The following is a 26401-nucleotide window of genomic DNA, read 5'->3' as shown; positions in this document are numbered from 1 at the left end:
TACCACTGATCCTATAACCAGCCCTCCTCTGGCTATACCCATGTGCCAGTGTCACTTCTGTGTCTTTGTATAGTGCTGGGTGTTATTATACTAATGCAGATACCACTGATACTATAACCAGCCCTCCTCTGGCTATACCCATGTGCCAGTGTCACTACTGTGTCATTATATAGCGCTGGGCGTTATTATACTGATGCAGATACCACTGATTCTATAACCAGCCCTTGTCTGGCTATACCCATGTGCCAGTGTCACTACTGTGTCATTATATAGTACTGGTTGTTATTATACTGATGCAGATACCACTGACCCTATAACCAGCCCTTGTCTGACTATACCCATGTGCCAGTGTCACTACTGTGTCATTATATAGCGCTGGGCGTTATTATACTGATGCAGATACCACTGATTCTATAACCAGCCCTCCTCTGGCTATACCCATGTGCCAGTGTCACTACTGTGTCATTATATAGCGCTGGGTGTTATTATACTGATGCAGATACCACTGGTCATATAACCAGCCCTCCTCTGGCTATACCCATGAGCCAGTGTCACTACTGTGTCATTATATAGTGCTGGGTGTTATTATACTGATGCAGATACCACTGATCCTATAACCAGCCATCCTCTGGCTATACCCATGTGCCAGTCACTACTGTGTCATTATATAGCACTGGGTGTTATTATACTGATGCAGATACCACTGATCCTATAACCAGCCCTCCTCTGGCTATACCCATGTGCCAGTGTCACTACTGTGTCATTATATAGCGCTGGGTGTTATTATACTGATGCAGATACCACTGATTCTATAACCAGCCCTCCTCTGGCTATACCCATGTGCCAGTGTCACTACTGTGTCTTTGTATAGAGCTGGGTGTTATTATACTGATGCAGATACCACTGATCATATAACCAGCTCTCCTCTGGCTATACCCATGTGCCAGTGTCACTACTGTGTCTTTGTATAATGCTGGGTGTTATTATACTGATGCAGATACCACTGATTCTATAACCAGCCCTCCTCTGGCTATACCCATGTGCCAGTGTCACTACTGTGTCATTATATAGTGCTGGGTGTTATTATACTGATGCAGATACCACTGATCCTATAACCAGCCCTCCTCTTGCTATACCCATGTGCCAGTCACTACTGTGTCATTATATAGCATTGGGTGTTATTATACTGATGCAGATACCACTGATCCTATAACCAGCCCTCCTCTGGCTATTCCCATGTGCCAGTGTCACTACTGTGTCAGTATATAGTGCTTGGTGTTATAATACTGATGCAGATACCACTGATCCTATAACCAGCCCTCCTCTGGCTATACCCATGTGCCAGTGTCACTACTGTGTCTTTGTATAGAGCTAGGTTTTATTATACAGATGCAGATGCCACTGATCCTATAACCACCCCTCCTCTGGCTATACCCATGTTCCAGTGTCACTATTGTGTCTTTGTATAGTGCTGGGTGTTATTATACAGATGCAGATACCTCTGGTTCTATAACCAGCCCTCCTCTGGCTATACACATCTGCCAGTGTCACTACTGTGTCATTATATAGGGCTGGGTGTTATTATATTGATGCAGATACCACTGACCTTATAACCAGCCCTCCTCTGGCTATACCCATGTGCCAGTGTCACTACTGTGTCATTATCTAGTGCTTGGTGTTATTATACAGATGCAGATACCACTGATCCTATAACCAGCCCTCCTCTGGCTATACCCATGTACCAGTGTGACTACTATATCATTATATAGTGCTTGGTGTTATTATACAGATGCAGATACCAATGATCCTATAACCATCCCTTGTCTGGCTATTCTCATGTGCCAGTGTCACTACTGTGTCATAATATAGGGTTGGGTGTTATTATACTGATGTAGATACCCCTGATCCTATAACCATCCCTTGTATGGCTATGTGCCAGTCTCACTACTGTGTCATTATATAGTGCTGGGTGTTATTATACAGATGCAGATACCACTGATCCTATAACCATCCCTTGTATGGCTATGTGCCAGTCTCACTACTGTGTCATTATATAGTGCTGGGTGTTATTATACAGATGCAGATACCACTGATCCTATAACCATCCCTTGTCTGGATATACCTATGTGTCAGTGTCACTACTGTGTCTTTGTATAGTGCTTGTTGTTATTATACTGATGCAGATACCACTGATTCTATAACCAGCCCTGCTCTGGCTATACTCATGTGCCAGTGTCACTACTGTGTCATTATATAGTGCTGGGTGTTATTATACTGATGCAGATACCACTGATCCTATAACCAGCCCTCCTCTGGCTATATCCATGTGCCAGTGTCACTACTGTGTCTTTGTATAGAGCTGGGTGTTATTATACTGATGCAGATACCACTGATCCTATAATCAGCCCTCCTCTGGCTATACCCATGAGCCAGTGTTACTACTGTGTCATTATATAGTGCTTGTTGTTGTTATTATACTGATGCAGATACCACTGACCCTATAAACCAGCCCTCCTCTGGCTATACCCATGTGCCAGTGTCACTACTGTGTCATTATATAGTGCTGGGTGTTATTATACTGATGCAGATACCACTGATCCTATAACCAGCCCTCCTCTGGCTATACCCATGAACCAGTGTCACTACTGTGTGATTATATAGTGCTGGGTGTTATTATACTGATGCAGATACCACTGACCCTATAACCAGCCCTCCTCAGGATATACCCATGAGCCAGTGTCACTACTGTGTCATTATACAGTGCTAGGTGTTATTATACTGATGCAGATACCACTGACCCTATAACCAGCCCTCCTCTGGCTATACCCATGATCCAGTGTCACTACTGTGTCATTATATAGTGCTGGGTGTTATTATACTGATGCAGATACCACTGTCCCTATAACCAGCCCTTGTCTGGCTATACCCACGAGCAAGTGTCACTACTGTGTCATTATATAGTGCTGAGTGTTATTATACTGATTCAGATAGCTCTGACCCTACAACCAGCCCTCCTCTGGCTATACCCATGTGCCAGTGTCACTAGCAGTCTCTTGACAAGCCACTAACTTTATTCACACTACATATTTTTTTTATTCCTATTATTTAATCAGAAAGAAAAGATATACTAAGGTTGTGGCAGACACTGCAAGGGCTGTATGGACACCAGTGACCGTGTATGGACACCTTGCCTATCCCTGCTCATAGGTTGCACAGGATTTTAAAGTCTAAGGCCTAGATTTAGAGTTCGGCGGTAGCCGTCAAAACCAGCGTTAGAGGCTCCTAACGCTGGTTTTGGGCGCCCGCTGGTATTTGGAGTCAGTGATTAAAGGGTCTAACGCTCACTTTTCAGCCGCGACTTTTCCATACCGCAGATCCCCCTACGCCATTTGCGTAGCCTATCTTTTCAATGGGATCTTTCTAACGCTGGTATTTAGAGTCGTTTCTGCAGTGAGCGTTAGAGCTCTAACGACAAGATTCCAGCCGCCTGAAAAAAGCAGGAGTTAAGAGCTTTCTGGCTAACGCCGGTTTATAAAGCTCTTAACTACTGTACCCTAAAGTACACTAACACCCATAAACTACCTATGTACCCCTAAACCGAGGTCCCCCCACATCGCCGCCACTCGATTAAAATTTTTAACCCCTAATCTGCCGACCGCCACCTACGTTATACTTATGTACCCCTAATCTGCTGCCCCTAACCCCGCCGACCCCTATATTATATTTATTAACCCCTAACTTGCCCCCCACAACGTCGCCGCAAGCTACTTAAAATAATTAACCCCTAATCTTCCGACCGCAAATCGCCGCCACCTACGTTATCCCTATGTACCCCTAATCTGCTGCCCCTAACATCGCCGACCCCTATGTTATATTTATTAACCCCTAATCTGCCCCCCACAACGTCGCCGACACCTACCTACACTTATTAACCCCTAATCTGCCGAGCGGACCTGAGCGCTACTATAATAAAGTTATTAACCCCTAATCCGCCTCACTAACCCTATCATAAATAGTATTAACCCCTAATCTGCCCTCCCTAACATCGCCGACACCTACCTTCAATTATTAACCCCTAATCTGACGACCGGAGCTCACCGCTATTCTAATAAATGTATTAACCCCTAAAGCTAAGTCTAACCCTAACACTAACACCCCCCTAAGTTAAATATAATTTTTATCTAACGAAATAAATTAACTCTTATTAAATAAATTATTCCTATTTAAAGCTAAATACTTACCTGTAAAATAAATCCTAATATAGCTACAATATAAATTATAATTATATTATAGCTATTTTAGGATTAATATTTATTTTACAGGCAACTTTGTAATTATTTTAACCAGGTACAATAGCTATTAAATTGTTAAGAACTATTTAATAGTTACCTAGTTAAAATAATTACAAATTTACCTGTAAAATAAATCCTAACCTAAGATATAATTAAACCTAACACTACCCTATCAATAAAATAATTAAATAAACTACCTACAATTACCTACAATTAACCTAACACTACACTATCAATAAATTAATTAAACACAATTGCTACAAATAAATACAATTAAATAAACTATCTAAAGTACAAAAAATAAAAAAGAACTAAGTTACAGAAAATAAAAAAATATTTACAAACATAAGAAAAATATTACAACAATTTTAAACTAATTACACCTACTCTAAGCCCCCTAATAAAATAACAAAGACCCCCAAAATAAAAAATTCCCTACCCTATTCTAAAATACAAAAATTACAAGCTCTTTTACCTTACCAGCCCTGAACAGGGCCCTTTGCGGGGCATGCCCCAAGAATTGCAGCTCTTTTGCCTGTAAAAAAAAACATACAATACCCCCCCCCCAACATTACAACCCACCACCCACATACCCCTAATCTAACCCAAACCCCCTTAAATAAACCTAACACTAATCCCCTGAAGATCTTCCTACCTTGTCTTCACCATCCAGGTATCACCGATCCGTCCTGGCTCCAAGATCTTCATCCAACCCAAGCGGGGGTTGGCGATCCATAATCCGGTGCTCCAAAGTCTTCCTCCTATCCGGCAAGAAGAGGACATCCGGACCGGCAAACATCTTCTCCAAGCGGCATCTTCTATGTTCTTCCATCCGATGACGACCGGCTCCATCTTGAAGACCTCCAGCGCGGATCCATCCTCTTCTTCCGACGACTAGACGACGAATGACGGTTCCTTTAAGGGACGTCATCCAAGATGGCGTCCCTCGAGTTCCGATTGGCTGATAGGATTCTATCAGCCAATCGGAATTAAGGTAGGAATATTCTGATTGGCTGATGGAATCAGCCAATCAGAATCAAGTTCAATCCGATTGGCTGATCCAATCAGCCAATCAGATTGAGCTCGCATTCTATTGGCTGATCGGAACAGCCAATAGAATGCGAGCTCAATCTGATTGGCTGATTGGATCAGCCAATCGGATTGAACTTGATTCTGATTGGCTGATTCCATCAGCCAATCAGAAAATTCCTACCTTAATTCCGATTGGCTGATAGAATCCTATCAGCCAATCGGAATTCGAGGGACGCCATCTTGGATGACGTCCCTTAAAGGAACCGTCATTCGTCGTCTAGTCGTCGGAAGAAGAGGATGGATCCGCGCTGGAGGTCTTCAAGATGGAGCCGGTCGTCATCGGATGGAAGAACATAGAAGATGCCGCTTGGAGAAGATGTTTGCCGGTCCGGATGTCCTCTTCTTGCCGGATAGGAGGAAGACTTTGGAGCACCGGATTATGGATCGCCAACCCCCGCTTGGGTTGGATGAAGATCTTGGAGCCAGGACGGATCGGTGATACCTGGATGGTGAAGACAAGGTAGGAAGATCTTCAGGGGATTAGTGTTAGGTTTATTTAAGGGGGTTTGGGTTAGATTAGGGGTATGTGGGTGGGGGGTTGTAATGTTGGGGGGGGGGGTATTGTATGTTTTTTTTTACAGGCAAAAGAGCTGCAATTCTTGGGGCATGCCCCGCAAAGGGCCCTGTTCAGGGCTGGTAAGGTAAAAGAGCTTGTAATTTTTGTATTTTAGAATAGGGTAGGGAATTTTTTATTTTGGGGGTCTTTGTTATTTTATTAGGGGGCTTAGAGTAGGTGTAATTAGTTTAAAATTGTTGTAATATTTTTCTTATGTTTGTAAATATTTTTTTATTTTCTGTAACTTAGTTCTTTTTTATTTTTTGTACTTTAGATAGTTTATTTAATTGTATTTATTTGTAGCAATTGTGTTTAATTAATTTATTGATAGTGTAGTGTTAGGTTAATTGTAGGTAATTGTAGGTAGTTTATTTAATTATTTTATTGATAGGGTAGTGTTAGGTTTAATTATATCTTAGGTTAGGATTTATTTTACAGGTAAATTTGTAATTATTTTAACTAGGTAACTATTAAATAGTTCTTAACTATTTAATAGCTATTGTACCTGGTTAAAATAATTACAAAGTTGCCTGTAAAATAAATATTAATCCTAAAATAGCTATAATATAATTATAATTTATATTGTAGCTATATTAGGGTTTATTTTACAGGTAAGTATTTAGCTTTAAATAGGAATCATTTATTTAATAAGAGTTAATTTATTTCGTTAGATAAAAATTATATTTAAGTTAGGGGGGTGTTAGTGTTAGGGTTAGACTTAGCTTTAGGGGTTAATACATTTATTAGAATAGCGGTGAGCTCCGGTCGGCAGATTAGGGGTTAATAATTGAAGGTAGGTGTCGGCGATGTTAGGGAGGGCAGATTAGGGGTTAATACTATTTATGATAGGGTTAGTGAGGCGGATTAGGGGTTAATAACTTTATTATAGTAGCGCTCAGGTCCGCTCGGCAGATTAGGGGTTAATAAGTGTAGGTAGGTGTCGGCGACGTTGTGGGGGGCAGATTAGGGGTTAATAAATATAACATAGGGGTCGGCGATGTTAGGGCAGCAGATTAGGGGTACATAGGGATAACGTAGGTGGCGGCGGTTTACGGAGCGGCAGATTAGGGGTTAAAAGTGTAATGCAGGGGTCAGCGATAGCGGGGGCGGCAGATTAGGGGTTAATAAGTGTAAGGTTAGGGGTGTTTAGACTCGGGGTACATGTTAGAGTGTTAGGTGCAGACGTAGGAAGTGTTTCCCCATAGGAAACAATGGGGCTGCGTTAGGAGCTGAACGCTGCTTTTTTGCAGGTGTTAGGTTTTTTTTCAGCTCAAACAGCCCCATTGTTTCCTATGGGAGAATCGTGCACGAGCACGTTTTTGAGGCCGGCCGCGTCCGTAAGCAACTCTGGTATCGAGAGTTGCATTTGCGGTAAATATGCTCTACGCTCCTTTTTTGGAGCCTAACGCAGCATTTGTTTGAACTCTCGATACCAGAGTTAAATTTATGGTGCGGCCAGAAAAAAACCCGCGGAGCGTTAACAGCCCTTTTACCGCCGAACTCTAAATCTAGGCCTAATTATTTTTCAGCATGTTAAGTTATTTTCATATCAATACACAAAGAATAAACATTCTGAAAATCTATTCATTTGGACACTTGTTTCATGGAGCACAAATTGCAACACAATTTTTACATTTTGCACGGGGGGATTGGGTGGCTAACATAGTATTACAATGTATGTGTCTTTCCTTCACACCCAATTTTTTATTTTATGATTCAGATAGAACATACGATTTTAAACAACTTTCCAATTTACTTCTATTATCAATTTAGCTTCATTGTCTTGGTATCCTTTATTGAAGGAGATGCAATGTACTACTGGGAGCTAGCTCAACACACACCAGTAAGCCAATGAAAAGAGGCTTTTATGTGCAGCCACCAAGTAACTAGCTCCCAGTTCCTGAGCCTATCTAGATATGCATTTCAACAAAGGATACAAAAAAAACAAAGTAAATTAGATAATATAAGAAAATGGGATAGTTGTTTAAAATTGTATTCTCTGTCTGAATCCTGAAAAAGACATTTTGTGTTTCATGTCCATTTAAACAGTTCTTAAAGGTACATAATACTCATATGCTAAATCACTTGAAACAAATGCAGTATAACTGTAAAAAGCTGAAAGGAAAATATCACCTGATCATCTCTATGTAAAAAGGGAAGATATTTTACCTCACAATCTCCTCAGCTCAGTAGAGTAAGTGCTGTATAAACAGTTACTACTCAGCTGCAGGTAAAAAAAAAAAAAAAATGAAGAAATGAACAGCAGCCAATCAGCATCAGCAGTGCTGAGGTCATGAACTCTTTTACTGTAATCTCATGAGATTTCATTGTAAACTTCCCTAATCTGAATAGGGAAATAATATGAGAGTGCACGAGGCTCATCCTTTCAGCTGTCCCGGGACAGACATACTGATTTGCTGCTTAGAAGTCCTTTACAATGGGATGTGGCTACTGAGGAACTTTTGAAGTAAAATATCTTTTTTTTTTTTTACATAGAGATGTTCAGGTGATATTTTCTAGTCAGCTTTTTACAGCTATGCTGCATCACTTTCAAGTGTTTCAACATTTGGGTATCATGGCCCTTTAAGCTAATTTATAAGACAATAAGGATTGGATTCTTCAGCTTCACAGTGAGTTTATGTATTTATTCGGTTGTGAAGAATAGGATTAATTTCGAGCAGTGATCTAGGTTATAATAATTACGAATCTCCATGGTTTAATGTGAGTGTTTGATAGTTCAAAATATATTGTCACTTGATATATGCACTGTATGCACTTTTGTTTGTAATTAAAGGGACGCTAAACCCAGATTTTTTTATTTCATGATTCAGACAGATAATGCAATTTTTAGCAACTTTCTAATTTACTCCTATTATCAATTTTTCTTCGTTCTCTTGCTATCTTTATTTTAAAAGCATGAATGTGATGCATAGGAGCCGGCCCATTATTGGTTGAGAACCTTGGTTATGCATGCTTATTGGTGGGTAAATGTAAGCCTCCAATAAGCAAGCGATATCCATGGTGCTGAACCTAAAATGGGCTGGCTGCTAAGATTTACATTCCTGCTTTTAAAATAAAGATAGCAAGAGAACGAAGATTTTTTTTAATAGGAGTAAATTAGAAAGTTGCTTAAAATGTCATGCTCTATCTGAATCATGACAGTAAAAAATGGGTTCAGTGTCCCTTTAACAACATGACTAAATAAGTTATGCACTAATGATAAATAACATTTATCCTGACATTGTTTTTGCATTTACATGATGTTTTGTATGTAATTAGCATCAACTGTGATACCTTAGATTAGGTGTAGAGGAAGTGGGAGGAGCTTGTTTGATTATAAAAAAACTGTTTTGTTCACTTTATGGTTGTCTGAGCAAGGGGTGAATGCTCCGAAACGTCACACAATAAAGTTGCTGTGGTTTAAATCTAGAGAGTGCATTTGTTGGATTGTGTATATTGTAAAATTTTGCACCCTGGTATTTGTCTGTCCAGCGAGTGGGAGTGCGCTTTTCACCTATTTGTATATATATATATATATTTATTTATTTATTTATTTATTTGCAGTTACTTTTTTTTTCTCTCATCAGTATTTTGTCACTCACCCGCATGCCTCTTCCTCTCCATTCTAAGTGACACGTAATACGCCACGAAAGCTATCAGCACTGTAATGATGACATCACAGACCACAATACCGATCACTGATCCGGAATCCAGATGTAAACAGTTCCCACACTCTACAAAAAAAAAATCCTAAAAACTTAAATATCAAAAACTCTGTAATCTGAACAAAACAGACAGTGGTTTGGGCTGAAATGGTGCACTGAACTGAAGGTTTTGTACTAATGGAGGAATACATAAGGCTCAGCTATGTTATTGTAAGGTTCAGTGGACTAGGGGTTAAGAGATGAATTATATTAGCCTTATTTATATTAGACACATTAAGGTATAGTTACCATTTTTTTATGCTTAAAGGGATATGAAACCCACATTTTTTTTCTTCATGATTCAGATAGAACAGCAATTGTAAGCAAGTTTCTAATTTACTCCTATTATCAAATTTTCTTTGTTCTTTTGCTATCTTTATTTGAAAAAGCAGGAAAGTAAGCTCAGGACCAGGACCATTTTTGGTTCAGCACCCTGGATAGCTCTTGTTGATTGGTGGCTACATTAAGTTCCTAAGCTTACATTCTTGGTAGGGGGGTTCAAAAAAAGATAACAAGAGAATGAAGAAAAATTAATAATAGGATTAAATTATAAAGTTGCTAAAATTGCATGCTCTTTCTACATCATGAAAAAAATAGATTTTATATCCCTTTAAACAAAAGGATATTGGTGGATCAGCTAAATAATAGCCACAGGGCAATCCAGAAAACTGCTTATTGGCTGAACAACCAAAAGTTAGTAAATTTAGAGACAAAAAAATGTACACTGACAACTAATTATTAATGAATGTACAGTTTTGCTTCTTCAATGCAGCATTTTTCCCACAAATTCTCCAAATTGTCAGCCAAAGCTCACCATAGAATGAGTATTTTACAAGGTTATGTAACTGCAAGCATTGATAAAGTAATTCCTAAAGAAGGTCTATAACTGCAGAAACGCGTTGGTGTTTTTACTGTAGAACTGATTAAATACAGATGCATGTTCCCTTGTTAGTATTTTCCAGTTATTGAGAATTTGTTCACTAATGGGGCTACCTCTATGGATAATTTTGTTTTCCTTAACAAGTGATTAGAGATCTGCTGAGTGAAAGAGCTGTGTGCCACAAGATTTTGATATTTATATGAAATCTTGTGTTTCCTGGAGTGAAACTAACTCTGTAAACTACAAGTTTAATTGTTCTATGGGCCAGATTACAAGTGGAGTGATATTATTTTTTTCCGCTTTTGCACTAAAAGCGGTCAATCTAGTGCAACCGCATTAGCGCGTGTATTACAAGTTGAAAGTAAAAAGTTACTGCACAAGAGAAAGACCAAGGCCTGCTAACTTCAGGACTTTGGATATTGCAACCACGCTAATAAATTCTCCCTATAGACTTCTATGGGGCACACTGAAAAAAAAATTATAGTTATCGCTTTCGCACTAACTCGACACTACACTAGACCAACTGCGCTAAAACCAAAGGTTTTAGGAATACTTTACATTCCTTTGTCCTTCACATGGAAGAAAATGTTCTATTTATTTTTAAATGCAGTTAATATTTACATATATATATATATATGATTATTTTTGTAAAATATATATCTATACCTACAGTATATATCTTTAGAGATGTGCAGGTAAGAAAATGTTGTTTCGTACAAAATCTTTGTGGTTGTGTATATTCAGGGAAATTCATTTCCTCAAATATTCGTTGGCTGCACTATTTGGTTTTCGTTTTATTTAAAACTAAACGAAAATCAAATTTTCATTAAACATTTGCATTAGTTTTTTGTTAAAACAAATGTAAATGTTACAAAGCTACAGGTGAAAAGTTCACCTCTAAATACTATACTTACCTTAATGTGCTCTCCAGGGCATGGGGAGTGACAAGGTAAGTATTAACCACTTAAGAAAACATAAAGGAAACTAATGAATACTGACGATTTTTCTTTTTCTTTATTTTTGTTTGTACTTTCATTCGGATTTTCGTGACGAATGTGCATTCGTCTGAATAGGAGTGCACATCTCTAACACCTATAGGTATACTGTATATCCAGCTATAGATATATATTGTATATACATATAGTATATATATATATAGAATATCTATTTTAAAATAAAAAGAACATTTTTTTTCTAAGTGCAGAACATAGGAATTTAAAATATTTATATTCAAAACAGAATAAAACACATTAGAAATAAATAAAAAATAATATTATATGTTTCAAGGTATTTGACTGAGAAGCACTCAAAAGTATACTGTATTTATATATGTTTATATGTGTATTTATGTGTTTATATGTGTATATATGTATGTGTGCACATACATATATACACATATACACACATGCACATATTTAGCCATAGGTATATGTATAAATTTGAGCCCTTCCCAGTCAAACATACCATATCCTTTTCAAAACCTTTTTAGCAAAAATGATATATTTTTATTACATAAATGTATATAGGTGTAATACTGAATTTTAATGTGTTTTGTATGTATGTGCAACTTTTTTAACCTTTATAGGTTTCACGTTGTGCTAAATATTCTAGCAAAGTTTCGACTTTCAACTTATTATGAGCGCAAGTTAGCACGTTCACAATATCCATTGAAAGTATATATTGGGCTTGCGTCAAGTCGGCTGCGCTAAACCTTCTCTGGTTAATGCGCTTTACCATGGACTTGTACTATCAAGATGCGCAATAATGTAAACAAGGTCCAGCGATATCTCGTATCATGTCCCGCGCTATCATCAGCTCGCCACTTGTAATATGCCCCTATGTGTCTACACCCTTTATAACAGTTGTAAAACTGCTGTGCATTTAAATTTACGTTAATAACTCAGGTAAAGTTTATATAAAATTAGTAATCTTACCATCCTGCCCTTTAACTGCACCTGAAAACAAACAAAAAATATTCAATCAAAACTTCAATATAGCAGTAAAAATAAAACAAGATGGAGGTGCCTTATGGTGCAGTGACTCCAGTAAATGGCCATAAATGAGTAAATATACAATAAGAATAATACAATTGAACATTGCATGCAGTTTCTGTTCTATGTCAAATCTATGACTTTTTTCTGCCAGACTGGTGGATGCGCTTCACTAGTTTCCATCGATACAGCAATGGGAGAAGCCACCCTAGGCAAAAGTCTTTTTTTAGGTGACATTTTCATCTCTTAGCAAATAGCTGTGCAAGCCTTACGGTGCAGTGTCATATGGCTAGCACAACTATTGGCTAAGAGATGGAAATGTCACCTCATTGACTTTTGCCAAAATTGTCGAGGGCTGCTGGAGGCTGAAATCAGTGTTTGAAGTCAGTCTCACCAAGAGGAGTTTTACTGTACTTCTCTCTAGGAGGTAATGCATCTCCGAAACTGGCAGAATTTTAAAGGCAGCTTTGCCACCTACTTTAACAGTGTAAATGATACCGTCACAGAGTATTGAATGGCAATACAATTTACACGTGTCAGCCAAAACTCAATACAATAGCGAAACTAAGAGGTCTGCATTACTGAGTGTGACAGAGGTCTGTATCATACTGAGTGTGACAGAGGTCTGTATTTTTATTTAGTGTGACACAGGTCTGTATTTTTATTGAGTGTTACACAGGTATGTATAATTACTGAGTGTGACACAGGTTTGTACCATTACTGAGTGTGACACAGGTCTGTATCATTAATGAGTGTGACATAGGTCTGTATCATTACTGAGTGTGACACAGGTCTGTATCATTACTGAGTGTGACACAGGTCTGTATCATTACTGAGTGTGACATAGGTCTGTATGTTTACTGAGTGTGACACAGGTCTGTATCATTACTGAGTGTGACACAGGTCTGTATGTTTACTGAGTGTGACACAGGTCTGTATCATTACTGAGTGTGACATAGGTCTGTATTATTAATGAGTGTGACACAGGTCTGTATCGTTACTGAGTGTGACACGGGTCTGTATTATTACTGAGTGTGACACGGCTCTGAATCATTACTGAGTGTGACACAGGTCTGTATCGTTACTGAGTGTGACACGGGTCTGTATTATTACTGAGTGTGACACGGCTCTGAATCATTACTGAGTGTGACACAGGTCTGTATCATTACTGAGTGTAACACAGGTCTGTATCGTTACTGAGTGTGACACAGGTCTGTATAATTACTGAGTGTGACACAAGTCCTTATCATTACTGAGTGTGACACAGGTCTGTATCATTACTGAGTGTGACATAGGTCTGTATGTTTGCTGAGTGTGACACAGGTCTGTATCATTACTGAGTGTCACATAGGTCTGTATTTTTACTGAGTGTGACACAGGTCTGTATTATTACTGAGTGTGACACAGGTCTGTATCATTACTGAGTGTGACATAGGTCTGTATTTTTACTGAGTGTGACACAGGTCTGTATCATTACTGAGTGTCACATAGGTCTGCATTTTTACTGAGTGTGACACAAGTTTGTATTATTAATGAGTGTGACACAGGTCTGTATCATTACGGAGTGTGACACAGGTCTGTATCGTTACTGAGTGTGACACGGCTCTGTATCATTACTGAGTGTGACACGGCTCTGAATCATTACTGAGTGTGACAACAGGTCTGTATCATTACTGAGTGTGACACAGGTCTGTATCATTACTGAGTGTGACACAGGTCTGTATCATTAATGAGTGTGACATAGGTCTGTATAATTACTGAGTGTGACACAAGTCCTTATCATTACTGAGTGTGACACAGGTCTGTATCATTACTGAGTGTGACATAGGTCTGTATGTTTACTGAGTGTGACACAGGTCTGTATCATTACTGAGTGTCACATAGGTCTGTATTTTTACTGAGTGTGACACAGGTCTGTATTATTACTGAGTGTGACACAGGTCTGTATCATTACTGAGTGTGACATAGGTCTGTATTTTTACTGAGTGTGACACAGGTCTGTATCATTACTGAGTGTCACATAGGTCTGCATTTTTACTGAGTGTGACACAGGTTTGTATTATTAATGAGTGTGACACAGGTCTGTATCATTACGGAGTGTGACACAGGTCTGTATCGTTACTGAGTGTGACACGGCTCTGTATCATTACTGAGTGTGACACGGCTCTGAATCATTACTGAGTGTGACACGGCTCTGAATCATTACTGAGTGTGACAACAGGTCTGTATCATTACTGAGTGTTACACGGGTCTGTATCATTACTGAGTGTGACACAGGTCTGTATCATTACTGAGTGTGACACAGGTCTGTATCATTACTGAGTGTGACACAGGTCTGTATTGTTACTGAGTGTGACACGGGTCTGTATCATTACTGAGTGTGACACGGGTCTGTATCATTACTGAGTGTGACATGGCTCTGAATCATTACTGAGTGTGACACAGGTCTGTATCATTACTGAGTGTGACACAGGTCTGTATTGTTACTGAGTGTGACACGGGTCTGTATCATTACTGAGTGTGACACATGTCTGTATCATTACTGAGTGTGACACAGGTCTGTATTGTTACTGAGTGTTACACGGGTCTGTATCATTACTGAGTGTGACACATGTCTGTATTGTTACTGAGTGTGACACGGGTCTGTATCATTACTGAGTGTGACACGGGTCTGTATCATTACTGAGTATGACACAGGTCTGTATCATTACTGAGTGTGACACAGGTCTGTATCATTACTGAGTGTGACATAGGTCTGTATTTTTACTGAGTGTGACACAGGTCTGTATCATTACTGAGTGTCACATAGGTCTGCATTTTTACTGAGTGTGACACAAGTTTGTATTATTAATGAGTGTGACACAGGTCTGTATCATTACGGAGTGTGACACAGGTCTGTATCGTTACTGAGTGTGACACGGCTCTGTATCATTACTGAGTGTGACAACAGGTCTGTATCATTACTGAGTGTGACACAGGTCTGTATCATTACTGAGTGTGACACAGGTCTGTATCATTAATGAGTGTGACATAGGTCTGTATAATTACTGAGTGTGACACAAGTCCTTATCATTACTGAGTGTGACACAGGTCTGTATCATTACTGAGTGTGACATAGGTCTGTATGTTTACTGAGTGTGACACAGGTCTGTATCATTACTGAGTGTCACATAGGTCTGTATTTTTACTGAGTGTGACACAGGTCTGTATTATTACTGAGTGTGACACAGGTCTGTATCATTACTGAGTGTGACATAGGTCTGTATTTTTACTGAGTGTGACACAGGTCTGTATCATTACTGAGTGTGACATAGGTCTGTATTTTTACTGAGTGTGACACAGGTCTGTATCATTACTGAGTGTGACATAGGTCTGCATTTTTACTGAGTGTGACACAGGTTTGTATTATTAATGAGTGTGACACAGGTCTGTATCATTACGGAGTGTGACACAGGTCTGTATCGTTACTGAGTGTGACACGGCTCTGTATCATTACTGAGTGTGACACGGCTCTGAATCGTTACTGAGTGTGACACGGCTCTGAATCATTACTGAGTGTGACAACAGGTCTGTATCATTACTGAGTGTTACACGGGTCTGTATCATTACTGAGTGTGACACAGGTCTGTATCATTACTGAGTGTGACACAGGTCTGTATCATTACTGAGTGTGACACAGGTCTGTATTGTTACTGAGTGTGACACGGGTCTGTATCATTACTGAGTGTGACACGGGTCTGTATCATTACTGAGTGTGACATGGCTCTGAATCATTACTGAGTGTGACACAGGTCTGTATCATTACTGAGTGTGACACAGGTCTGTATTGTTACTGAGTGTGACACGGGTCTGTATCATTACTGAGTGTGACACATGTCTGTATCATTACTGAGTGTGACACAGGTCTGTATTGTTACTGAGTGTTACACGGGTCTGTATCATTACTGAGTGTGACACATGTCTGTATTGTTACTGAGTGTGACACGGGTCTGTATCATTACTGAGTGTGACACGGGTCTGTATCATTACTGAGTGTGACACAGGTCTGTATCATTACTGAGTGTGACACATGTCTGTATTGTTACTGAGTGTGACACGGGTCTGTATCATTACTGAGTGTGACACAGGTCTGTATCATTACTGAGTGTCACACATGTCTGTATCATTACTGAGTGTGACACAGGTCTGTATTGTTACTGAGTGTTACACGGGTCTGTATCATTACTGAGTGTGACACAGGTCTGTATTGTTACTGAGTGTGACACAGGTCTGTATTGTTACTGAGTGTTACACGGGTCTGTATCATTACTGAGTGTGACACATGTCTGTATTGTTACTGAGTGTGACACGGGTCTGTATCATTACTGAGTGTGACACGGGTCTGTATCATTACTGAGTGTGACACAGGTCTGTATCATTACTGAGTGTGACACATGTCTGTATTGTTACTGAGTGTGACACGGGTCTGTATCATTACTGAGTGTGACACAGGTCTGTATCATTACTGAGTGTGACACATGTCTGTATCATTACTGAGTGTGACACAGGTCTGTATTGTTACTGAGTGTTACACGGGTCTGTATCATTACTGAGTGTGACACAGGTCTGTATTGTTACTGAGTGTGACACATGTCTGTATCATTACTGAGTGTGACACAGGTCTGTATTGTTACTGAGTGTGACACATGTCTGTATCATTACTGAGTGTGACACAGGTCTGTATTGTTACTGAGTGTGACACATGTCTGTATCATTACTGAGTGTGACATGGCTCTGAATCATTACTGAGTGTGACACAGGTCTGTATTGTTACTGAGTGTGACACATGTCTGTATCATTACTGAGTGTGACACAGGTCTGTATTGTTACTGAGTGTGACACATGTCTGTATCATTACTGAGTGTGACACAGGTCTGTATTGTTACTGAGTGTTACACGGGTCTGTATCATTACTGAGTGTGACACAGGTCTGTATTGTTACTGAGTGTTACACAGGTCTGTATTGTTACTGAGTGTTACACGGGTCTGTATCATTACTGAGTGTGACACAGGTCTGTATCATTACTGAGTGTGACACAGGTCTGTATTGTTACTGAGTGTGACACATGTCTGTATCATTACTGAGTGTGACACAGGTCTGTATTGTTACTGAGTGTGACACAGGTCTGTATTGTTACTGAGTGTGACACATGTCTGTATCATTACTGAGTGTGACATGGCTCTGAATCATTACTGAGTGTGACACAGGTCTGTATTGTTACTGAGTGTGACACATGTCTGTATCATTACTGAGTGTGACATGGCTCTGAATCATTACTGAGTGTGACACAGGTCTGTATTGTTACTGAGTGTTACACAGGTCTGTATCATTACTGAGTGCGACACAGGTCTGTATTGTTACTGAGTGTTACACGGGTCTGTATCATTACTGAGTGTGACACAGGTCCTTTCTAGCGTGCTCATTACATTAATAAACTCAAGTATACAATTCATTCTGAAACTGCTGTTCTATGTAAGCACTGTTAATGTGTAAATGTAGGTTGATAACCCATGGTGCCATATAAATTAGTTGCAGGAAGTTTGTGGCCAACTGACCTAATATCACAAAGTGAGAAACGAAAGAGACTCTACATTAGTAAGAAAGAGCACGCTGGTGTCCGTCACATAGAAATACCCTAAATGTCCAGCATTTCTATTATGTATATACTGTACATGATGACTGCCGCAAGATGGATTAGCCGGATCAAGCCAATAGATTTCTATACAATGTTTAACAACTCAGGGGCAGGAAAAGCAGATCACATATATGTGAATCCAATTAGATTAGTTCCTTTCTTCCCACATAGGGTGAGCCAGTGACAAGAGACATCAATCACCAGCTACCTCCCAGTGATTGGCCAACAGAGACTTTTACTGGCAGAAATTTTTTTTTCCAGACCAGTAATTATACGATTTTTAAAGGGACAGTCTACTGCAGAATTTTTATTGTTTAAAAAGATAGATAATCCCTTTATTGCCTATTCTCCAGTTGTGCATAACCAACACTGTTATATTAATATACTTTTTACCTCTGTGATTACCTTGTATCTAAGCCTCTGCAGACTATGCCCTTATTTCTGTTCTTTTGTCAGACTTGCATTTTAGCCAATCAGTGCTGACTCATAAATAGCTCCACAGGAGTGAGCACAACGTTATCTATATGACACATATGAACTAGCAGTGTCTAACTGTGAAAAAAATGTCAAACTGCACTGAGATAAGAGGCGGTTCAACAGTTTAGAAATTAGCATATTAGTCTACCTAGGTTTAGCTTTCAACAAAGAATACCGATTGAACAAAGCAAATTTGATGATAAAAGTAAAGTGGAAAGTTGTTTAAAATTGCATACCCTATCTGAATCCTGAAAGTTTAGTTTTGACTAGACTGTCCCTTTAAATTTCCAAACAAAACAGCTACTTTTAACTGCTTACAGTAAACTTTCTGAAGTAATCTACCTGGGTCAACCTATCAGGAGTTTTCCTATGAAACGTCTAAAGCAAGATATGAATTTATCCCCTTATGTAATAATCTCAACAAAAAAGGGCTTTAAAGCTGATATAATTTACCTGACAAAATGAAAGCTTCTTCTTCCTGAGGGCCCGAGCCGCCCGGGAATCGCTGACAATAAAACTATTGCTGAAAACTCATTGTTATAATTCTTGAAGTAAAGGAGAATAAATTGAGGAAGGAGAAGGTAGGAAAGGGGAAAGGAAGAGAGGAAGAAGAGACAAAGAAAATATATCATTACATTTTTATACTTAAAGGGATAGTCCAGTCAAAATTAAACGTTCATGATTCAGCTAGAGCAGACATTTTAAGCAACTTTCGAATTTACTCCTATTATCATTTTTTATTCGTTCTCTTGGTATCTTTATGTAAGCTTAGGAGCCGGACCATTTTTGGTTCAGAACCTGGGTAGCACTTGCTTATTGGTGTCTAAATGTAGCCACCAATCAGCAAGCGCTACCCAGGTGCTGAACCAAAAATGAGCTGGCTCCTAACCTTACATTCAAATAAAGATACCAAGCGAATGAAGAAAAATTGATAATAGGAGTAAATTAGAAAGTTGCTTAAAATGTTTGCTCAAGCTGAATCATGAAAGTTTAATTTTGACTGGACTATCCCTTTAAGAAGTTTAAGAAGTTATATTTCTTTTTTTTTTTTTTTCTCTTGCTTGATTAACACCTTCTTTACTGAAATAGTTTTTTTTATAGCCTCAATCCACACACTACTTGCATTGTCATTAGGTTAGCAAAGCTTACACTGTTTTGCAGTATCTTATCACCTCTGCTGAGCCAATTTGGTCCAAAATATAGCAAAGTTACACATATGAAGTCTGCGGGGTGCACTTCTAATTCTTACAATTGGAAACCCCAGAATATTCAAAGTTTAATTATAGGAAATTAAATGGAATGTAATAAATGATTAAAGTATATTGCAACACAAAATTAAACATTTTAGTTTACAAACTTAAAGGGCCAGATTACAAGTGGAGCGAAAGATATTGCTTTAGCTAAAGCGATATTTGCGCTCCACTTTGCAATACCAGCGCACACTAATGTGCGTTGGTATAACAAGTTTACAGCAATGCAAATGCGAGCTCACATTTGCATTGCTATTAAGCATTGTGCTCATAATAGCGTGTTTCCATAAGCTCCTTCTTGTGCCGTCACAGACGGCATGAGAATCTTGTGCAGCGAAGAGGTAAGTAGCGCAACAATGGGCTGCAGTTAGTAAAAATATATGTATATGACTATATACAGTACATATATATTTATGTGTTAATATGTGTATATACACATAATAACAAATATATATGTATATTGTCATACACATGTACAGTATCTCACAAAAGTGAGTACACCCCTCACATTTTTGTAAATATTTTATTATATCTTTTCATGTGACAACACTGAAGAAATGACACTTTGCTTCAATGTAAAGTAGTGAGTGTACAGCCTGTATAACAGTGTAAATGTTCTGTCCCCTCAAAATAACTCAATACAACATTAATATCTAAACCGTTGGCAACAAAAGTAAGTACAAATTGGGCCCAAAGTGTAAATATTTTGTGTGGCCACCATTATTTTCCAGCACTGCCTTAACCCTCTTGGGCATGCAGTTCATCAGAGCTTCACAGGTTGCCACTGGAGTCCTCTTTCAACCCTCCATGACAACATCACGTAGCTGGTAGATGTTAGAGACCTTGCGCTCCCCCACCTTCCATTTGAGGATGCCCCACAGATGCCCAGTAGGGTTTAGGTCTGGAGACATGCTTGGCCAGTCTATCACCTTTACCCTTAGCTTATTTATTCTATCAGCCAATAGAATGCAAGCTCAATCTGATTGGCTGATTGGATCAGCCAATCGGATTGAACTTGATTCTGATTGGCTGATTCCATCAGCCAATCAGAAAATTCCTACCTTAATTCCGATTGGCTGATAGAATCCTATCAGCCAATCGGAATTCGAGGGACGCCATCTTGGATGACGTCCCTTAAAGGAACCGTCATTCGTCGGGAGACAACGGAAGAAGAGGATGGATCTGCGTCGCCTGCTTCAAGATGGACCCGCTCCGCACCGGATGGAAGAAGATTGAAAATGCCGCTTGGAGAAGATGTTTGCCGGTCCGGATGTCCTCTTCTTGCCGGATAGGAGGAAGACTTTGGAGCCTCTTCTGGACCTCTTCAGCACCGGATGATGGATCGCCAACCCCCGCTTGGGTTGGATGAAGATGTTGGAGCCAGGACGGATCGGTGAACCTGGTATGGTGAAGATAAGGTAGGAAGATCTTCAGGGGCTTAGTGTTAGGTTTATTTAAGGGGGGTTTGGGTTAGATTAGGGGTATGTGGGTGGTGGGTTGTAATGTTGGGGGGGGGTATGGTATGTTTTTTTTTACAGGCAAAAGAGCTGAATTCCTTGGGGCATGCCCCGCAAAGGGCCCTGTTCAGGGCTGGTAAGGTAAAAGAGCTTGTAACTTTTTTAATTTAGAATAGGGTAGGGAATTTTTTATTTTGGGGGGCTTTGTTATTTTATTAGGGGGCTTAGAGTAGGTGTAATTAGTTTAAAATTGTTGTAATATTTTTCTTATGTTTGTAAATATTTTATTATTTTTTGTAACTTAGTTCTTTTTTATTTTTTGTACTTTAGCTAGTTTATTTAATTGTATTTATTTGTAGCAATTGTGTTTAATTAATTTATTGATAGTGTAGTGTTAGGTTAATTGTAGGTAATTGTAGGTAGTTTATTTAATTAATTTATTGATAGGGTAGTGTTAGGTTTAATTATATCTTAGGTTAGGATTTATTTTACAGGTAAATTTGTTATTATTTTAACTAGGTAACTATTAAATAGTTCTTAACTATTTAATAGCTATTGTACCTGGTTAAAATAATTACAAAGTTGCCTGTAAAATAAATATTAATCCTAAAATAGCTATAATATAATTATAATTTATATTGTAGCTATATTAGGATTTATTTTACAGGTAAGTATTTAGCTTTAAATGGGAATAATTTATTTAATAAGAGTTAATTTATTTCGTTAGATTAAAATTATATTTAATTTAGGGGGGTGTTAGTGTTAGGGTTAGACTTAGCTTTAGGGGTTAATACATTTATTATAGTAGCGGTGAGGTCCGCTCGGCAGATTAGGGGTTAATAATTGAAGGTAGGTGTCGGCGATGTTAGGGAGGGCAGATTAGGGGTTAATACTATTTATGATAGGGTTAGTGAGGCGGATTAGGGGTTAATAACTTTATTATAGTAGCGCTCAGGTCCGCTCGGCAGATTAGGAGTTAATAAGTGTAGGCAGGTGTCGGCGACGTTGAGGGGGGCAGATTAGGGGTTAATAAATATAATATAGGGGTCGGCGATGTTAGGGCAGCAGATTAGGGGTACATAGGGATAACGTAGGTTGCGGCGGTTTACGGAGCGGCAGATTAGGGGTTAAAAAAAATATGCAGGTGTCAGCGATAGCGGGGGCGGCAGATTAGGGGTTAATAAGTGTAAGGTTAGGGGTGTTTAGACTCGGGGTACATGTTAGAGTGTTAGGTGCAGACGTAGGAAGTGTTTCCCCATAGGAAACAATGGGGCTGCGTTAGGAGCTGAACGCTGCTTTTTTGCAGGTGTTAGGTTTTTTTTTCAGCTCAAACAGCCCCATTGTTTCCTATGGGAGAATCGTGCACGAGCACGTTTTTGAGGCCGGCCGCGTCCGTAAGCAACTCTGGTATCGAGAGTTGCATTTGCGGTAAAAATGCTCTATGCTCCTTTTTTGGAGCCTAACGCAGCATTTGTTTAAACTCTCGATACCAGAGTTAAATTTATGGTGCGGCCAGAAAAAAGCCCGCGGGGCGTTAACAGCCCTTTTACCGCCGAACTCCAAATCTAGGCCTAAGGGTTTAAAGGGACAGTAAAGTCAAAATTAAACTTTAGTCATTCAGATAGAGCATGCAGGTTTAAACAACTTTCCATTTTACTTCTGTTATCAAATTTGTTCTCTTGGTATCTTTTATTGAAAGTAAAACTAAGTAGGCTCATAAGAGCTCAGGAGTGTGCACGTGTCTTTAGAACTATGATAGCAGTGTTTTGCAACATTTTTTGTAGCTTGGTTATACAATGTTGCAAAACACTGCTGTCATAGTTCTAAAGACACGTGCACACTCCTGAGCTCTTATGAGCCTACTTATTTTTACTTTCAATAAAAGATACCAAGAGAACAATTTTGATAGAAGTAAATTGGAAAGTTTTTTTAAATGACATGCTCTATCTGAATGATTAAAGTTTAATTTTGACTTTACTGTCCCTTTAACCCCTTAAGATACCAAGAGATACCAAGAGAGCAAAGCAAATTTGATAACAGAAGTAAAATAGAAAATTGTTAAAAATTGCTTCTCTATCTGAATCATGAAAGTTTAATTTTGACTTTATTTGTCCCTTTAAGTCTGTTTTCATACTTATTAGATAGATAAATAGATAGATAGATAGATAGATAGATAGATGATAGATAGATAGATAGATAGATAGATAGACAGACAGACGGATAGATAGATAGATAGATAGATAGACGGATGGACGGACAGATAGATAGATAGATAGATAGATAGATAGATAGATAGATAGATGGATAGATAGATAGATAGACAGACAGACAGACAGACGGATAGATAGATAGATAGAAACAGACAGATGGACGGACGGACGGATAGATAGACAGACAGACAGACAGACGGATAGATAGATAGACAGACAGACAGACAGGCAGACGGACAGACAGACAGACAGACAGACAGACAGACAGACAGACAGATAGATAGATAGATAGGCAGACGGACAGACAGACAGACAGATAGATAGATAGATAGATAGATAGATAGACAGACAGACGGACAGACGGACGGACAGACAGACAGACAGATAGATAGACAGACGGACGGACAAACAGACGGATAGACAGATAGATAGATAGAGAGATAGATAGATAGATAGATAGATAGATAGATAGATAGATGATAGACAGACAGACAGATAGATAGATAGATGATAGACAGACAGATAGATAGATAGATAGATAGATAGATAGATAGATGAAAGATAGATACATTGTCATTGTCAATTGTTTTATTGTGTTCCTGTTTCCTGCTGGACAAATGATGCCAACAACTAAACACAATATTCTAAGAGAGATCTAACTAATGATGTCATTGCTATTAAATGAAAAAAACAAATAAACCAGTAATACACAGAATGAGATTCCTAAATTACATTTTATAAATGTTTTGTTGTGAAATACATAATGGTTTTTGTTAGAGTTCTTTTGTTTCTTAAAGCAGTGGCGCCTTGCAAGAATATGTCGCAATAACACAACCACTCGTGATCTGTAAACAGGAACTTTAAAAAATATTTTATTTTACATTTTTTTTTAAATATTTCCATTTTATAAATTCACCTAAACCCACATTCAACATATAATCCATAATTCTATCCACTTTAAGGGACAGTCTAGTCAAAATTAAAATTGATTCATGAGTCAGATAGGACATACAATTTTCCAATTTATTTTTATCATCAAATTTGGTTTGTTCTCTTGGTATTCTTTTTTGAATGCTAAACCTAGGTAGGCTCAAATGCTAATTTCTAAGACCTTGAAGCCCCCCTCTTATCTCAGTGCATTTTGATCGTTTTTCACAGCTAGACAGCCCTAGTTCATGTGTGCCATATAGATAACATTGTGCTCACCTCCCTGGAGTTATTTGTGAGTCAGCACTAATTGGCTTAAATGCTAGTCTGTCAAAAGAACTGAGATAAGGGGGCAGTCTGCAGAGACGTAGATATAAGGTAATTACAGAGGTAAAAAGTGTATTAATATAACAGTGTTGGTTATGCAAAACTGAGGAAGGAGTAATAAAGGGATTATCTTTTTTAAACAATACAAATTTTCAAGTAGGCTGTCCCTTTAAATTATACTTATTTGGAATCCACTTTCTTTTTCTTTAAGTACCAAACCTGATATCAGTTACACTTTTTTTTAAACAGAGTGCTCTGCCTTTTTTTCTTTGATTTCCGCACTACCCTGTTTCATGCCTAGTTCCTCATTCTTTGCCATTTGGATATTAAAAAAAAAAAACATTGATTGGACACATTTAGAGATCATATATTCTCTTAAAGTAAAATATATGATTCTGTATCAGCATTTTGAATGTAATATTTTAATAAAAGCATTTAATATAAAGTTGTACAAGTGTCCAGACCTACACACACCCAGACCCAGAAGAGGAAAAGCAGAACAGTTCTCCACGTTTTACTGGGTTGAGTTATTTCTGAGTATTCTGTGCAAATAAGAACATAGAGGCAGAGAAGTAACATGAATTACAATACAATAGCTCCAAGATGCTCATACTTATGGACCAAGGGCTATCACACAGTACCACTGCTACCTCTCCAGATAAGGCACAATTATATAAACAGGAGCAAATAGAAAATGGAAGACCCCTTTGTGGTCAGACAGCCTCAGGTTGTTCACTTTGCTTTAGACTGTAGTCCATACTCAGTAAAATATGTTTGTTTCTAGCTGAATTGAACACATTTAGTACTTGTTGCCATGTGACTGCTTTTAATCTATTTGGGATGTGCATTGAGATGGGAACAGATTACTTACCCAATGCATATAATGCTAGAAGCATAAGGGTGACTTCTGAGTGGGGCCGATACATTTTTCCTGAAATCTGAGCCAAGCGGAGTTCTATGTTGGCAGCACAAGTTTTGCTGTTTTCTGGAACTGTTGGATGCTGTCCTGTTATCCGGGTACAAACTGTGTATAGTTGGCCTTTGCAGTCTCAGAGTAAGGCTGGCTGTATTGAGCTAAGTATGCATCATAAGTGTTAATTCCCCTCTGACCGTCATATACAGAAGTGCTTTAGACATTCTGCAGTGGTCACAGGACTCACTGGCCGGAAGAGGAAAGGGTGACTTGCTAAACCACATTTGTATGCAGCAAACACCAAATCCCTTATGTAAGAGCTCAGTTTCTTACCAGCAAAGGAGAGGAAGAGTTGTGAAATTTACTTTAAAGGGACATAAAACCCCAAAAATGTATTTCTTGATTCAGATAGAGTGTAAAATCAAACAAAACTTTCCTATTTACTTCTGTTATCAAATATACTTAATTCTCTCGTTATGCTTTGTTGAAAAGTTAGTAGGAAGGTGTATGAATGTGCATGTGACTGAAGAATTATATGGCAGCTGTTTTCTAGCTGTTATATTGCTAGAACAGTAGGTTTCAGCAGTGTTTCCTGTCGTGCACAACTCCAGAAATGTGTATGCTACCTATCTAGGTATTTCTTAAACAAA

The 26401-nt window shown here is 38.6% G+C and overlaps 1 protein-coding gene across 1 annotated transcript in view; it reads right to left on the bottom strand.

The window, feature by feature from the left end:
- The window catches only part of LOC128644242 (TYRO protein tyrosine kinase-binding protein), a 31556-nt gene extending 5526 nt beyond the window's left edge, over positions 1-26030 (bottom strand). The window contains exons 1-3 of the mRNA XM_053696925.1: positions 25710-26030; positions 12459-12479; positions 9543-9674 (exon numbers count right to left, since the gene is read on the bottom strand). Of these exons, the coding sequence (XP_053552900.1) occupies positions 9543-9674; positions 12459-12479; positions 25710-25764 (208 nt within the window). The 5' untranslated portion in view covers positions 25765-26030. The remainder of the gene's footprint in view (positions 1-9542; positions 9675-12458; positions 12480-25709) is intronic.
- Positions 26031-26401: the final 371 nt, after the last annotated feature.

This window comes from Bombina bombina, unplaced genomic scaffold, assembly GCF_027579735.1.
Source record: "Bombina bombina isolate aBomBom1 unplaced genomic scaffold, aBomBom1.pri scaffold_435, whole genome shotgun sequence".
Lineage (NCBI taxonomy): Eukaryota > Metazoa > Chordata > Amphibia > Anura > Bombinatoridae > Bombina > Bombina bombina.
This window is presented reverse-complemented; position numbering and strand designations above follow the sequence as displayed.